This window comes from Neopsephotus bourkii, unplaced genomic scaffold (genome assembly GCF_033783945.1).
Source record: "Neopsephotus bourkii isolate Nb327-2 ecotype Australia unplaced genomic scaffold, CSIRO-AGI_Nbou_v1 NB_1292, whole genome shotgun sequence".
Classification (NCBI taxonomy): Eukaryota; Metazoa; Chordata; class Aves; order Psittaciformes; family Psittacidae; genus Neopsephotus; species Neopsephotus bourkii.
The window spans coordinates 3,923,630-3,941,220 of record NW_026901776.1 but is presented as its reverse complement, the minus strand read 5'-3'; the positions used below and the strand labels follow the sequence as shown (position 1 = coordinate 3,941,220).

The window sequence follows — 17,591 nt, the reverse complement described above, 5'->3', positions numbered from 1 at the left end:
TCTCCAAATCACCAAAAGCTTGTCTGATTTTTGCAGCTATATTTCCAATAATAATTTCAAGGAGGAGATAATTACATATTGTACAGTAATTTTCAGGAGGTATTGGCAAACTGATAGAATTTGCTTTGCTTTGCTGATAGCTGGTATAATAATGTTTCTGCTTATAAATGTTGTTATACCTACTGTTTCAAGAGTCACAATATACTGAATTCTTTATCATTACTATTTGGAGTTACTTGGATGCACTAACTTGGTCTGTTTTTCCTTTAAGTTCTTTGTCAATGTTTAGAAATTACAAGCTACATCAGAAATCTCGTATCCATTGTTAAATGCTGTACAAATATGATGATAAATAATTCTGACAGTTAATTGGGATTAGAAAAGCAAACTGCAAGAAAAATAATGAGTAGAGTTGCTTATTTGAGAGAACATTAATCATCAATTCAGTAAATACTGTTAACAGAATTAAACTTTTAAGAAACTTTTCAAGGCCAGTGTGATGTCAGCAGCCTGGTTAGTGACTGGTGTTTGACCCTTCCACAACCTTTTGTGAAGCAGGTGGCAATTTGAGCTTATCATATAATTCCCCAGTGAATCACCAGTAGAAAATTTGTGGTACTGGAAACTGTCTTATAAAATTGTTTAATTGATTTGTCATTTTTATTATTTTGGAATTTAATAGTATCTCTTTCTGTCCTCATTTATTTCTGTAGACATTTGTGAATGATGTCAGGATTCCAGAGCAGACATACATCACTCTGAAGTTAGAAGATAAATTGAGATTTGGATATGATATCCTTGTCGTAAAAATGCACAACATCAGGACACACTTTTTTTGTTAAAAGTATGCCTGTGTCAAATCAAGAGTCTTTTTACTATTTGAAGTAACTTTGAAGTACATATTTCTCTTGTTATTACAAAAATGCCTGTATTAGCGAAAACGGTAGGGTCTAGATTCTGTACCTTCATCAGAACTATTGATAAAGTACACTTCATTGTCTCTCACCGCATGAAACCTCAAACTCAAATTCCAATTTAGAACCTGTTAATGTAATATTTGTGTTGCTAAGAAACATTATTTGAGGCAAATACATAAATATTTGTATCATGTATCATCTCATATACAATGAGATTGTATACAGGTGGAGAAGATTATGAGTAATTACTCAGCAAACTACCAAATGGAAAAAAGAAAACCCCAAACTTACAGCAATTAAGATAGCTACTCTATTTTCAAATAGTAAATAATTGTCCATTTGCTTTGATGAGTATGTTTGTACATGCTGATCCTAACAGTGAAATACTTTTAGAAGTAACATCACCATTCCAGTGATAGAATATACTCAGCACTGTTCCTTTCAGTAAAATCCTCTTGCAAATTGAGGAATCATTCCAGTATTTTCCTTAGCATTTCCTACATACAAATCTGTTTACTGTCGTCAGGGGAGAGATGAGAGTCCCTGAAGAAGCACTTAAGGTAACAATGTGCCGATCCAAAATGACGATCTGTAATTATGTAGTGATTGGTAACATAAGGGTTTTTTCTACTTTTTAAGAATTTTTTTATTGTTTTATTTTATTTGTTTGATGTCATGTAGCATGAAAAATTCACAAGCCAACTCCAGTTGTCCCAAAAATCTTCAGAAGCAGAAGGATCAAAGCAAACCAGCTCCAAAAGCTCAGAGTCCAAGGTAACAGACTCCACAGCTGAAGTGCACCATAAAACTCCAGAAGCACAGAAAGCTGAAGAGAAATCATTGGGTAAGGTTCTTTTTTGCTGCAGAAGCACAAAAACTTGGAAAATATCTTCATTTGCTTTGGTAGAATGCTTGTGAAATTCTGCAGATAGTAAAAACTCCACATATGTGAAATTTTAAATACTTTTAAGAGTAATTAATAACTTTTATAATTTACTTTTTGGCTTTTTTTTTACTGTAGCAACCACATGTTAAGAAAACTTGTATAGGGACATTTCATCAGCATTTATCAGTTTTTTGCGTTCCTCTTGCCCAAAATCACAAACACACCTCCCCACACGCTCCCTTGCTTTTTATGACAGGTGGAGGGTTCGTTTGTTTGTTTTATCGGTATTAGCATTCGTTGTTAGATGGGTCAGGTTAGAACCCAATTGTTCCATTGTGCTTTAAAAATTTGTAGAAATTGAAGCTTTCATCTTGTTTCTACATCACCTTTCATATTTACGTAATGTGTCATGGTGGCTCTACTGCGGGTGTCTTAGGCTTGCTAAAGTTTATTGTTCATCTGTAGTGTAAATTACTTTGTTACCTATTACTACATGAGATAACCACAAGAATGAGAAAGGAGTTGGGTATTCTTGATTCCTTAATGTGAAGCTGACTAGGACTGACTTCTTAGGTCAAGGCTGTATAGTTTTGTTTAAGTTTTGGCTGTTCTTCTGAAGACGCACTTCAAAGAGTTCTCTTCCCCATGTAAAGGATTCATACATAATTAAATAAATTATTTCTTTTGTTGGCTGATCTGGCATCCTTGTAAGGTACATAAAGCCTATCAATTGCTTCAAGGTTACTATTCAGTATGGCTTTTCAGGTCCTCTTAAGTTTTCATAAAGTAGAAGAATGGAGTTTTTTATCCTCATCTTCCCTTTCACTTTTCATTCTTCACAAAAGAATAGTCAAAATTAATGGTAGGGATATGTATTTGAGTGTAACTCTTGGAAGCTTTTGGGGGTTGATTCACTGTTGCTGTATATATGCATAGCTGTTTACTTAGCTTGCTAATTGAGTGCACAAGCATCAGCCATCAAATTTTTAAAAACAATTCATTATTGACTAAAGTGTAGTGTTATTTTTTAAAAAAGGTATCTTCAAATCATATTGAAACTTCTGACATGGCTATGAAATTAGATATCCACTTTGGAGTGGCAGTGAATAAAACATTGACTAAAAATGTTTAAATTCATTATAGGCAAAGTAACGGACAAGCTACTAAGCTGGATTTGAACAGCTCACATTATTTTATATGAAGAATGTCTCAAGTATTTTCAGATCAGCTGTATGGTGCTAGAGTAGCTAAATCTCAGTAGGTAAAGCATTCTCTGAGAGATAAAGACAAAGCTAATCTAGTCAATTTATCATCAACGTAGAAGTCTTAATTACATTGGTGTTTTGGTTTGTTGGGTTTTTTTTCTTATTTGATTTTTATGTTGTCTTATTTGATGTTTATAATTGTGTATGCAACCTATATAAGAAGTAGTATTTTTTTATTTGTACTGTAATTTAACTGCTGCTTTAAAAAAATAAAATAAAATGGTTGTTCTGCATGATGTTTTACACAAGGTAGCTTTTACCACTCTAGTAGCTGTCAGTGGTTTGGAACCTTGGCAACGTCACAAAATTTGATCAGGTTTTCATGCAGTGAGTTCAGATTTCATTGAAAGGTCAATGTGGGTAAAAATGAGAATCTTCTTACAGAAGTAGTGGACAGCTTTTAGGTGCGTACTGCTGGGTTGATAACTTCAAACTGAAATCAGAAAATAACGTTTACCGATATATCAGGGTAACAAAAGAGGTGTCAGCTGCCTTTGCATAAATGTTTGTGCCAAACGTTTTGATCAGGTCACTAGTAAGCTTTTATATTTAGAACCCAGATCAGTTAGCCAGCCTCCGAGTTGGTTTTGTATTTAGGCAAATGCATGCAGCAAATTCACTTCAGCTTCCATGAGAAACAATCTGAGCAAATGACTTTCTCTTCATGTTGTTTTAACCTAAATATCACAAGTAAGTGGCAAAGTAATTTCCTCTGCTTTGGGCTGATTTTATAGATCTTTCTGCCATGCCTCGTGGGACACCTTTGTATGGACAGCCAGCCTGGTGGGGTGATGATGAAGCTGATGAAAAAAGTGGTTGTAAGCAGGACAGCAAACAGGAAGAAAAACCGCAGGAGACAGGGCCTTCAGGTAAGTCTGTTGTCTTGTTTTTGTGGGCATTTTTTCCCTTTATTAAAGTGCATATGTTCTTAACTAGGGAACTAAACAAATATTAATGTTTAGAATTTTCATAAACAATTTGCATTGGATGCAGATGGAAGCCTGTTAAAATTAAGCTAAAGATATTTATTCTGTGTGAAACTGTGCATTTCCAAAGATCAATTTCACATACAATGTACGATTTTTCTGTATTGTATGTAGTATGTAATACAATTTGTTGTCAGTAATTTTAGAAAATAATGTTATCTGGGCTAGTGTCTTATTTATCAATTTAATTCATATTTGTAATTTTATGTGCTTAAGCGTAGAGATTACATAGGGTTATTTTACCAAAATAAATTCTGAAAATAAACAGTGCTATATTTATTTGACTTTTAGCTATAAACGGTGATCTGTGCTAACATTTTCTCCTGGAGTTTAATAATGGTGCATTAGTGGGAATTGCATTTCATAATTCTTGCAGTAAAGATTTACATAGTCTAAAGTTAAATTAGTGATGTTTATTTTCCTGTAATGTAGGTTAATTTTTTAGTTTGCTTGTCTATATAAAATATGTATTGCCAAAACTTAAATCTCAATGTCTATAATTAGGCTTCTAAATCTATCATCAGGCATATAAATAAAGAGACTGCTATTCTAATACGCAGAATAACCTTAAAACTTACACAAGTTAGGACAAAATTCAGTCGTGTTTATTTAGCTGTTTAGATGTGTGTTTAAGGCCAAATAGTTTTAAGTTTGCAGTTTTTTTAAAGTATTGTAAATCAGATGGGAATTTCTCTCTTCCTGTAATAGTAGTTGCCTTGGTTATCATGAATCCCGTTTGCAGGAATTTTAGCAAATGGTAAAAGCTGTAAAATCAAACTAACACTTCAATGCAATGAAGTCATTATCTTTGGAGTTAGCTTTTTATCATAACTTTAATGATGTTTTTTGTATGAGTTTGAAGTTGTAAGCACTCAGTAAAGTAAGTACCTTAATATTTGAGCTAGTAGAAAGAAAACAGGTGAAAACAAATTGATAGCTTTTGTGCAGTATGAAAGTTTTGTCGCATATAAGAGAACTGCATTATAGTGCAGTACAGTTATAGAACACTTTCATAATTGGTTGTTTTTTTGGCGAAAAACTTCTCTACCTGTTAGATGTTACTCCACTTTCATTTTACTCAAGAAAAACGGAAAGTGCATATGTCATCAAGATCTTGTTAGCCGCATGATTTTCCTAGCTTTAGAAATTACAGGATACATTAGCTGTTGGCTGTGAAACCTGTGACTCTGTATCCTGCTGTGTATGCCAGAACAGGGATAGTAATGTCTCTAATACCTGTTTCTATACTCACCTGCATTTATCTGTGCTGTTCTAATTTTAAAAACATGTATGTTATTTGCCTTCATTGAAAAATATCCCAAAGTCTGTGATTTTGATGCCATACCACTTACAAGGTATGACACAAGATTTCAGCTTCTATTTAGTAGCATACACATTCTTATGTTTTCATATTTACAAGTCGCTTTTTCAGAAGCAATATTGCAGATGGTTTGCATTCTTTTGTATTCATTTATCAAAAGATTTTTCAGCAAGTGACCACTGCTCCTTTCTTAGTTCCCAAGTCCATAGAAAAATAAGATTCCAGCTTCTTCTCAAACCAGTCAAGAAGATAAAATCTATTTCAGTAGTAGACAAAAATTGTTGTTCTTGACAGAACGACGGTAATGGGATTATTTTTTACATGCTTTGCATCAGTGAAGCCATCAAAGTAAATGATGAATGGGGAAAATAGACTAGTATTTTCTACCCTGTTTAACTGATTTTTTTGTTTTCCATATATATATATATATATATATACATCATATAAATAAAAACAATATTTGGGCCTGGAGGCTTCTTGGCAAATAAAACATGGGGGGTTTTTGTTTGTTTATTTTTTCCTGTGTACAACATAGGTTAGAAATCCCTTTTGTTTATGCTATTGTTTAATCATAAATTTATTTTGTACAAATAGAATTAATCTGAGTCTAGGAATAGCTTCTGTTTCCTCAAACTGGAAGACTAATAAATGTGCAAGAGTGGAAGCGCATCTATGTGAAATGTTATAAGAGGACACTGACGGGGTGTGGGGGGAAACAAAACCTAATATTTCTGCAAAACGGTTCAATTTAGAAGCATGTGGAACTAAAATCCCTTGTATAGACAAGTGGTTTATTTATCTTGATCGCTTAATCTCTGAGTAGACACTAGTTGTATGTTTTACTAGTCTGGGTTTTGACTGTTGTAGATGTTTTTAGTAGTGTTGGCAGAGAGCCTGAGAAGACAGACCACATAACAGTTGACATTTTCCTCTAAGGACACATTTCCTCAGTCTTAGAACAGTAACTATGTTTGTGTAGAAGTGTGTGGGGGGAAAAATATCCTGAATGTTCTCGGAGATTTATAAAATAAAGACAAAAGGTTTTGGGGCTATTTGATCTACAGTTTCATTCCATGAAAACATTAAGTTAATTTTCAACAAGTTAGTATGCATTTTCTTCATGCACTTAGGTTTTATAACACAGGTTAACATAATTATTAGAAGTCAATATAGCTTTAATGAAAGGAAATCAGAAATCTGAACTGGAAACAAGGCTGTCATGTTTGGATTTTTTTTTTTAATAAAAATGAAATTTAATAAAAAATACTAAGGATTGCTGCAGTTATTTGTTCTTTCATGGGCTAAATTATATGAAGCATTTAAAACACTGGTTTGGAACATATTTCCTAATATAAAATACCTAAAGTAAGTACAGTACAGGTGAAGTCATATATGTAAATTCTTAAACTTTTTGCTTAGTAACTCAGTCTCATAAAGCCTGATATCATTTTAACAAATGAATCCTATGAAGAATATGTTTAATGCTTTAATGATTTGGTACAGGATTATTCACTGAATATAAATGGAGGCATGAATTATAACAGATGGGGCAAGGTTTAATGAGGAGATTGAAATGCGAGATTTGTTTCTGCTAAGCCAACTACAGACAATTAGTCTTTACAGTCTCAAGTTAATAAGATTATTTCAACGTTACTGTCTGTCACAACAGAAACTCACTAATGGAAATTATTGGCAAACATCAGAAAAACCTGGAAAACTTGAAAAAGGAAAAAAACCACTTTGCTTTTTTCAGACGTATTTTGCTGTAATTGAATGATCCATAGACCTAGTAATCCATGTTAAAATAACAGTTGCATATGCACCTGTGGTGTGACTTTATGTTGCAACTATTAAACTTATGTTATTGGCAAGTTTACTGGGTGTGTGATTATTATTATTGCCATGTGTTGCACTCACTTCTGGAAAGCAAAAACTGCATTCTCTGCTAATCTCAGTAGTAGTTTAGAATTTTATATTATAAATGCTTTTACCAAAGATCTAAGAAAAGATAGAAGTCAGATTTTAAACAGGCTTTAAGAATCAAAAATATTTTTTCCATTTGGCATGAAGTATTAGTATCTTACAATTCCAGCCTTGTATAACACTGTATCAGATTAAATGTTTCTTACATTTAAGAAAACAGTGTCATTTTAAGGTAAAGCAGGCTGACAGTTCTTTTAAAAATACTAGTGTAATCGGTATGTGTAGATTATACACACGTTTAATCACTAATATCAAGATTAAAGTGCCAGAAATTTGTTGTAGAATTTTTCCAAATTTTTGTCTGGAATACATGCAAGTGCTGCATTACAGGTTCTGGAACTTTTTAGAACCATTACAGCAATGTATAGAAGAGTAGTCTATTTTGATTTATTAAAGTTTCAGATTTAATTTGCAAGAGCTTATGTTCTTTTCCATTCATCATACATGGACACAATACTAATTTGTTGAAAGAGAAATACGTATTATAGAATCATAGAATAGTTAGAGTTGGAAAGGACTTTAAGATCATCAAGTTCCAACCCCCTGCCATGGGCAGGGTCACCTCGCTCTGAACCGTATTACCCAAGGCCTCGTCCAACCTGGCCTTGAACACTGCCTGGGATGGAGCATTCACAACCTCCCTGGGCAACCTATTCCAGTGCCTCAGCACCTTCACAGGAAAGAATTTCCTCCTTGTATCCAATCTAAACTTCCCCTGTTTAAGTTTGAACCCATTACCCCTTGTCCTATCACTACAGTCCCTAATGAAGAGTCCATCCCCAGCATCCCTTATAGGCCCCCTTCAGATACTGGAAGGCTGTTAGGTCTCCATCCAGCCTTCTCTTCTCCAGGCTGAACAGTCCCAACTTTCTCAGCCGATCTTCATATGGGAGGTGCTCCAGTCCCCTGATCATCCTCGTGGCCCTCCTCTGGACTTGTTCCAACAGATCCACGTCCTTTTTATGTTGAGGACACCAGAACTGCACACAATACTCCAGGTGAGGTCTCACGAGAGCAAAGGGGCAGGATCACCTCCTTCAACCTGCTGGTCACGCTCCTTTTGATGCAACCCAGGATACGGTTGGCTTTCCGGGCTGCAAGTGCACCCTGAAGCCAGCTCATGTTCATTTTCTCATCGACCAGCACCCCCAAGTCCTTCTCCGCAGGGCTGCTCTGAATCTCTTCTCTGCCCAGCCTGTAGCTGTGTCTGGGATTGCTCCGACCCAGGTGTAGGACCTTGCACTTGGCATATCATTATAGTTGAAACAGTTTATTTCAAATGTTACATTTGGTGCAGGCAAATTTCACAGAAAAGGGGTTTTGTGAAGTTGTCCATCAGTGCTGACAAGCCAGCGTTACAGATCCCCTCATCCTAACACTACCATGTCTGATGCAGTCTGGATGCAGTCATAATTTTCAAATAATGGTGATGAAACAGTTAGTTAATATTTACTGAAAAACATTGTTTCTTGCGTGGCCAGTAGATTGCTCTTGCCTGGCCCAAAAGTAGAAATATTTCTCAAACATACTGTATCAGACAGTTATTTTTTGAAGGAACATTGAATATTATTATCTTGCTTAATTACTTGTTACAGGAATTGCATGAAACTATAGGCTTGAAGCTCTGAATTGTACCATAGGGGAAAAAAATAAGCTACGTATGAATTAGCTCCCTGATGGATTACTCTTTTGTTCAGTGCTTGTGTTGCATACTGTAAGGATTCTGGCTCTAGATTTGATCCTACTAGAGCTTGATCCATTCCAGCTTGTTAGCTCAGTGAAACAAAGGTAGAGTGATGGTAGTTTACCTAAAATCTAGTGACTGCAAACTGTGACTTTGTTTATCACTGTACATCTTCTGCCTAAACATCAAGGCTTTTTAAATGACTTTTGCATCAGTTGATTCATTCTATATTCTTAGTCTGATTTTGGGAAGTGGATTAAAAAGGCATTCCATTTCTCAGGGAAGGAGTAGTGAGATGCTGCTGTACTGCCTTAAAATTATCTAGCTGACAATGCAGGGAAAAGCATTACCTAGAGTATTCTTGGAATGCAACAGCACAATATAAAAACTCTGAATTTTGATCATCTTCCGTATTTGCAACACCTACTTTTCAATAAATAAAATAGCTGTTACCTGCATCAGAATTATATCCTGTTGGTATCCAAGCAGGGCAATAATAAAGAATGTGTATGATTTTCATTATCACTCCATAACAGTGTTTCCAGCTATGATGTTGTTGTTGAAATACTTGTATTTCTGTATCAAACTACCATCCTTTCTTATTTTTCAATTTTTAACCTTTTCCTAAATCTTCACAAGAAGCATGTGTTTGTGAAGAACAGCATAGGTGCATTATGCCATCCTGCATCCTTTACCTCTTAAACTCCTACCTCCATATAAGTTTCTTTTGCAACTGTATTGCCTAATAGTTTTGTACACAAATGTTAACCACTGCAGCTGCCCTAGTGTGGCTATTTTTAATGCCATAATCTATTAATTGCATTCTTAATCCCTTACTTGCCAACCTAAAATGCTTTCTTAAAAATTCTAATGTGGTCTATTACACATCATGTAAGAACTATTCAGAAATCTGTTGCTGGAATGTTACTTGCGATTGCTGCTAACGTCATAGAATCATAGAATAGTTAGGGTTGGAAAGGACCTTAAAATCGTCTAGTTCAAACCCCCCTGCCATGGGCAGGGACACCTCAGACTAAACCATGTCACCCAAGATCCCGTCCACCCTGCCCTTGAACACTGCCAAGGATGGAGCATTCACATCTTCTTTGGGCAACCTGTTCCAATGCCTCACCACCCTCACAGTGACGATCTCCTTCCATATCTACCCTAAACTTCCCCTGTTTAAGTTTGAAGCCATTACCCCTTGTTCTATCACTACAGTCCCATATGAATAGTTCCTCCCCAGTACCCTTATAAAGCCTCCTTAGGTACTGGAAGGCTGCTATGGGGCCTCTTCTCCAGGCTGAACAGCCCCAACTTTCTCAGCCTGTCTTTATACAGTCCCCTGATTATCCTCGTGGCCCTCCGCTGGACTTGCTCCAACAGTTGCATGTCCTTTTTATGTTGAGGACACCAGAACTGCACACAATACTCCAAGTGAGCTCTCACAAGAGCAGAGTAGAGGGGCAGGATCACCTCCTTTGACCTGCTGGTCACACTCCTCTTGATGCAGTCCAGGATACAGTTGGCTTTCTGGGTTACGAGCGCACACTGAAGCTGGCTCATGTTCAGTCTCTCATCGACTAGCACCCGTAAGTCCTTCTCCACAGGGCTGCTCTGAATCTCTTCTCTGCCCAGCCTGTAGCTGTGCCTGGGATTGCTCCGACCCAGGTGTAGGACCTTGCACTTGGCATGGTTAAACTTCATGAGGTTGGCATCAGCCCACCTCACAAGCGTGTCAAGGTCCCTCTGGATGGCATTCCTTCCCTCCAGCGTATCAACCGAACCACACAGCTTGGTGTCATTGGCAAACTTGCTGAGGGCGCACTCAATCCCACTGTCCATGTCAGCGACGAAGATGGTGAACAAGACCAGTCCCAACACCGATCCCTGAGGGACACCACTTGTTACTGGTCTCCAGCTGGACATTGAGCCATTGACCACAACTCTTTGTGTGTGCCCGTCCAGCCAGTTCTTTATCCACCGAGTGGTCCATTCAGCAAATTGATGTCTCTCCAATTTAGAGACAAGGATGTCGTGTGGGACAGTGTCGAATGCTTTACACAAGTCCAGGTAGATGACATCAACTGCTCTACCGCTGTCCATCAGTTCCATAGCCCCATCATAGAATGCCACCAAATTGGTCAGGCAGGATTTCCCCTTAGTGAAGCCATGCTGGCTGTCACCAAGCACCTTGTTGTTTTTCATGTGCCTTAGCATGCATTCCAGGAGAATCTGCTCCCAGATTTTGCCAGGCACAGAGGTGAGACTGACTGGTCTGTAGTTCAGACCTCAAACTTCTGTTGCTTATGGCACATCTCTACACCATATATTTTGGCTAGCTTACCAGTTTATGAAATGCAACCAGAAGGTTTGTGTTATTAAAGGCACAGTGGCAGCTTTGCTGCAACCACAAGAAGCTTTAAACTTGCTTCAAGCTGTAAAGTGGGACTTCCAATTACTACCCCGTGCTTTTTTCCACATTATTCCTCCTTTACCCAGTTACAGCATGGTTTGGTAACATTTTGCATGCTTTCAGCTATTGTTACTTTTTTCTGTTCATCTACAAATTACGGAAACAAGTAAAAATGAAGACGATAACATTAGGATTTATCTTGATTCTTTCATTTTTATCTTTTGTAGAAAGAAGTAAAAATAAAACAGATTACATTAGGATTTTATCTTGATTCTTTCATTTTTATCTTTTGTAGAAATGTGGAGTGCTTGAATTCCAAAACACTTTCCAAAGCATTTTTCCAGTGCTTATTAGTGATAAACTTTTCAAGCCAGAATTCATGTTTACCTTGTGTTGATGTGTGAATTGTCTTTCTAAAGAATTTTACCAAAGTTACACTAGCTATCCAATGCAGGAGATGGAAGCCAGATTATTAGCGCTTGTTTGGGGTGCACCTTGATTTGATAGTTTCCAGTAGATCAGAACTCCAGTAAAGATAACTCAACTATTTCTGTAATGTAACTTACCCATTTTCCAGGTGTTAATAAATCATCTGACCTTTACATCATCTAAAAATACTTGGAATGTAAATTTCTTTTGACAAATTCTGGGTGAGCTTTTTGACAGTTTAGACTCCTTACAGCCAAAGCTCATGCTGTCTTTTCAATAAGACTTTTTATATGTAATTCTGGACTTACTTTTTCTGGAACAGTGCTGCTCAGACTTCTCCACAATCTTACTGTTTGTTCCAGAAATTATTCAAGTGGCCTTTACAGGAGTTCAGAAACTTCTTAAGAACCTGAAGTTCCCAAGTATTGTGAAATCTATCTTTTTTTTATTTTTCTTAATAGGATCCAGCACAGATGCCAAGCAAGCTGAGGAGCAACCTGCAGCTGCAAGTGAAGACCTTTATCCTTTCTGTAGGGAGCCAAGTTATTTTGAAATCCCTACAAAAGAATTCCAGTCACCTTCACAGGTAGCAGAGAGCACGATTCATGAAATTCCAACAAAAGACACCCAAAACTCCCATGCATCAGGTGCAGGGCACGCTTCCTTTACTATTGAATTTGATGACAACACTCCTGGAAAAGTAACAATCAAAGATCATGTGACTAAATTCACGTCAGAACATCGTCACAAGTCAAAAAAGCCTTCCTCCAGTGGGCAGGACCTGCCTGGGCTTCAAACAGTAATGATGGCTGCAGAAAGCAAAGTAGCAGATTGGCTAGCACAGAACAATCCTCCTAGAATGATATGGGAACCAACAGATGAGGATTCCAAAAGTATTAAAAGTGACGTTCCAGTGTACTTGAAGAGACTGAAAGGTAAAGTGAATAATTCCAGCTATGCTTATTTCTGACAGCAATGATTCCTCAACAGCATCCAGTGAGTGAGTGGATCCCTGAGCCCCTGAGGAGTTCGACTGAAACCACAGATACTCCACATAAATGCAAGGATCTGTGCTGGGAAATTCTACTGCAGTATTAAATCTTGAAAAGAGGATAGGAAAGGAAATCCTAAATCATCTTAAATTAGCTATACTAACTGGAGATATTCTATTATAGCTAAAAACATCAGGTGTATTTAAAACATTGGTCTTGAAAGGGAAAAGGAAGAAACCCAAACCTTACTTAAATTTTATATATTTCACTTTTTTTATGCATTACTTTAAAATTTGCTTTTTAGAATCAAAGCTGTGAAATTCAATATATGCTTTTAGCAACTCTTCCAATAGCATATGTTCTGTGAATATTCATGTGCTCTAAATATGTAATTTCTGGCAAAGAATACATCGTACAGATATTCTGCTTAAATATATCATGTATGATGGAGTCAGGTTTGAGTCGGAAATCTGAAATAGATCAAGAGCTTCAATTTTTATAAGCTTGCAGAAGATGGTATTTATAAGAGCACTGCTATTGAATGGAGTTTCAGGTGATTATGCGTGTTCATTTACTTCAGACAGTGACACTTCAAATAAAATTAAATCAAATGTTAAACATGATAAGTTTACTTTCTTTTGGATGCCATGTAGCAGAATAGAGAAGAAGGTAGTTTTGAGGTTCAGGTGAAGATGTGACATTAAAATTTTCAGGATGAAAACTTCTGAGGAACTTTTTCAAGTCTCTTATTTTCTGTATTTAATTTCAGCAGGTTAACCCTGCAATTTCCATTTACCTTGATTCTGCAACGTTGTCATTTCTAGCTTTTAAACCAGTTGTGACTGGGTGCAACATGCCTTGTCTTACTGATCCCAAGTCTGCTTTTTAAATCTGACTTTTCCAAATTAAGCTAAAAAAAAAATTTTGAAAACAGAATTGTATCAATGTGCTAGCATTATGATAATAATATATTTTCTAGAGTATATCACAGAGTATTCTTTGGTCCTCATGATCCTGTATTACATCTATGAATATTCTTTAAAATATTAGCCATGTCACTTTGATAAACAGGAGGGGCTTTGTTTACGAAGCCTTCACCTTTCCCTGGCAGAAACTTGAAATTTGATAAAATTTTATCTGAAAGAGATGTAAACTATGTGGTGCATATGGCCATAAAAAAGATCTGATTTTTTTGATTTTCTGTGATCTGTTTGTATTCTCACTCATTACTTGTACTTTTTCAAATCATAAAGGTAGAGAATATAAGTAGTCACTTTGAAAGTTTGATTAAGAAAAAAAAACAAAACAAAAAGCCCCAACCCTTTGTGATTTTTCTCCTAATCTTTTTCTTACAATATCCTGTACTGAAGTCACACAGCTAAAATTATGTCATATGACTAACTGTGGTGTTGATATTAATTGTTATTATGTGAAAGTATATGAACCATCACATCATTTTCTCAGGCACTGTAGAAGCAAGTAGAAGTCGAGAATGTAAGCAGGGATTTCAGTTGTATATTCAGTGCTGTTAGTCCAATAAGCTTCTCAGTATATGATTACTATTTAACTGTAGTTGATGTATGTAGATGTATGTAGATGATGTATGTAGATGCATATCTTAACTATGTAAGTGAGAAAACCTTAAAAAAAGGCTATCTTCTGGAGAATATAAAAAATATATCTTTTTCATTCTATGTATACATGAGCAAGACGATGCAAGAGTTCAAAGAAGGTAAAACAGTTCCTTCCCAAGAATCGACTTAAAACTTAAAAGTGTAGGCACTTCCATTGTACGTGAAGCTGCTATGTGTTAAATGTGACTATGTATGATTATCCAGCCTTCCATGCATTTTCAGGTATCATTGCAAATTATAGGCATATATATGATTTATTAAATACTTAGTCTTTATTCATAGATCTGAAAGTAATTTGTGGAATGAATAAGTAATAACCATTTTACATGCATACATCAGATGGTGAGGGGAGTGAATGATGGAAAAGCTCATTGTACTTCTTGGAAAGAGTAATAAAGAATTCATTCCAATTTTCAGTAGACATTTCTCATGATAAGTTGTTGTGAATGTGTGAGGACTCCAACAATATAAACTGTGTTTCTCAGTGGGTATTTTCAGCTGCTGGAAGGACTGTTTTAGGGTTTTCTTTTTCCTCTTAACACTGCTTAGAAGGTTTCAGTAGTCATTTATAATCAATTGGCTATGTAACAAAATTAGTATGATTTGGAAAAAATACTATGGTACAGCTGGTAAAATACTATAGTACAGCTGGTAAAATGCTGCTTTTGTAAGTCACTGATAAGGATTCACAGATGAGAATATTGGTGAAAAGGTAATTCAAATGTACTGCTGTAACTGATGAACTTATAAAGTGATTCATTGTTTGACTCATAGCAAGTTGAATGCATTAGCAGGAGTTCTACAAAATTTACAGAGCCAGGTACTGGAAGCGATTGGAGTCTAAACAGAAAACCAGTTTGAAATTGTTTTTCTCTTAGTTTACCAGTTTCTTTTTTTATGTGTTGGGTTGGGGGGTTGGTTTGTTTGTTTGATTGAGTGACTGTGTTACATATTCTTTTGCTTTGCTTATAGGGAATAAGCATGATGATGGTACACAAAGTGATTCAGAAAATGCTGGTGCACACCGGCATTACAGTAAGAGGGCAGCACTTGAAGAACACTTAAGACATCATCACACAGAGCTGAAGAAGTCACATCAGAAGGTCCATTCCTCAGAAAAGCAGCAAGAGCAAGCTGGTTTAAGCCAGACTGCTTTTATGATTGAGTTTTTTGATGAAGACCATCCTCGAAAGAGACGGTCTTACTCTTTTTCTCAGAATGTAGGAGGTCAGTGCCCAGAATCTGTATCTCCAGCGCCTCATGCGCGAGCTGAAAGAGTGAAACCTACATCAGGAGAGAAACCAGTCCCTTCATCTGTGCAAGCTAGCTCATCACATCATAGAGGAGTACATGGTGTTCATGCAAAACTTCTAAAACAAAAATCAGAAGAACCCTCATTGCCTGTCCTACAAGCTGCATTGTTAAGGAGTTCAGGAAGCCTTGGGCATAGGCCTAGTCAGAACCAGGAGATGGACAAAAAGTTGAAAAGCCAGCATATTTCTGCTGAAAAAGACAATGAGGATGACCAGAGTGACAAAGGTACTTACACTATTGAGTTGGAAAATCCCAATTCTGAAGAAATGGAAGCCCGTAAAATGATTGACAAGGTGAGAAACCTAAAATGTATACTGATGTTAAAGTGGTACATGATGTGTGGGCAACAGTCTACCACTTCAGTTCTGCTGGAAGCTGCTGCAAGAACGCAAGTTTTTAAGCCAGTCTATAATGATGAAAATTGGAATGTCATGAAAGCAGCACCAGGCATTTGGCTGAAAAATATTCCTGTTTGAAACTGCTGTTCTCTTATAGTTTGGTAGTTTTAATGTGTTTTCAAAATATTTAAGTGCTGTAAGAATACTAGAAAACAGAATTCAAATAACTGGTATTTTTATAAGAGTTGTTAGAGTTGAATTTTTTTATGTCCCTGTGGAATACTCACCTGCTCTCAAACTCCTATGGTCTCTGTAGTTTTCAGTATATAAACTGGTTCCATCCAAATCAGTATCAAGAAATAGATTGCAAATGTTTTCTATCCCTTTTTTAAAAAGTATATTCAATAACAGTAACTTCAGTTTCAGAATCATTATAAATGGTAAGTATAAGAGTACTTTCATTTTCCAGAAATGTTTGATAGTAATTTTCCTAGTTTGACTATGATTATATACTTCATTAGGCTTAGGAATCTTACAATGACCGCGTAATTTTTGTTTCTTGGTAACAATACAGATAACAATATAAATAATACTATAAATAACAATATATGTCATAGTTGCAGTTAAATCACTGCAGATAACTCTCTGGATTCAACAGGAAGATACGGGTAAGAGAACCTGTGTCTAGTTATTTGGCTTAGCTGACTCTTGAAAAGGATTTCTTCTTCTTCCGTTGTTGTTTTTTCCTTAACAGGTTTAGAATCCTGGCATTCACTTCTAGGCATTTCTTCAGGCCAATTTTACAGGAAATTAACCACTTAATTGTTATGAAGTTATCTAAAGATTGATTTTGTATTCTTTAAAACTTTTTCAGAGCTCAACAAATACATTAATACATTTAGAATGAATTCTGGATAAATGTTGAAAATAGTTTTTGAAAGACAAGCTAGCTTCACTGAATTGAGTTCACAGAAAAATCCTGACACAATGGGGCAATGGGAAATTTTACTACAGATTGTTTTATTTTATAACAGGTGTTTGTGGAACATTTGTGGAGGAGGGGGATTAAATAAAGAGAATTGTCTTCAATAAAATTATGAAGACTGTGGTTTAACCTCTCATGGGTTCTGTAAAGGACACTTTTGACTTCTTTGAGTCAATATTCAAAGAGTTTCTTAGAACTATTATTAAGTATTCCAGATGAAGCAAGTGAATATTAAAGAACATAATTGCTTTGACTTAGTGACTAAAATATTTACATTTGATTCTTAATTTATAAATTTTCAATTACATTGCATCAGAAAATGTGTAAGTCCTGTTTTTGGTAAGTATGGTTGTGCAACAGGATTTATTTGGAAACCAGGAAAAATAATAACATTTGGAAATAAACATTTTATATACTTTATAAGAATGTTAATACCGTTTA

General features: G+C 35.9%; 1 protein-coding gene across 7 annotated transcripts in view; it reads left to right on the top strand.

Moving 5' to 3' along the window:
- CEP170 (centrosomal protein 170) overlaps positions 1-17,591 on the top strand; it is a 103,124-nt gene that overhangs the window by 33,621 nt on the left and 51,912 nt on the right. For 3 of the 7 annotated variants that reach the window (XM_061365767.1, XM_061365765.1, XM_061365764.1), the window contains exons 1-5: positions 1,399-1,477; positions 1,599-1,761; positions 3,803-3,937; positions 12,349-12,822; positions 15,486-16,120. In XM_061365767.1, the coding sequence (XP_061221751.1) occupies positions 1,451-1,477; positions 1,599-1,761; positions 3,803-3,937; positions 12,349-12,822; positions 15,486-16,120 (1,434 nt within the window). In that variant the 5' untranslated portion in view covers positions 1,399-1,450. Of the gene's footprint in view, positions 1-713; positions 793-1,398; positions 1,478-1,598; positions 1,762-3,802; positions 3,938-12,348; positions 12,823-15,485; positions 16,121-17,591 lie in introns of those variants that run through there. The other 4 variants (XM_061365768.1, XM_061365766.1, XM_061365770.1 and 1 more) reach the window with 3 other exon arrangements.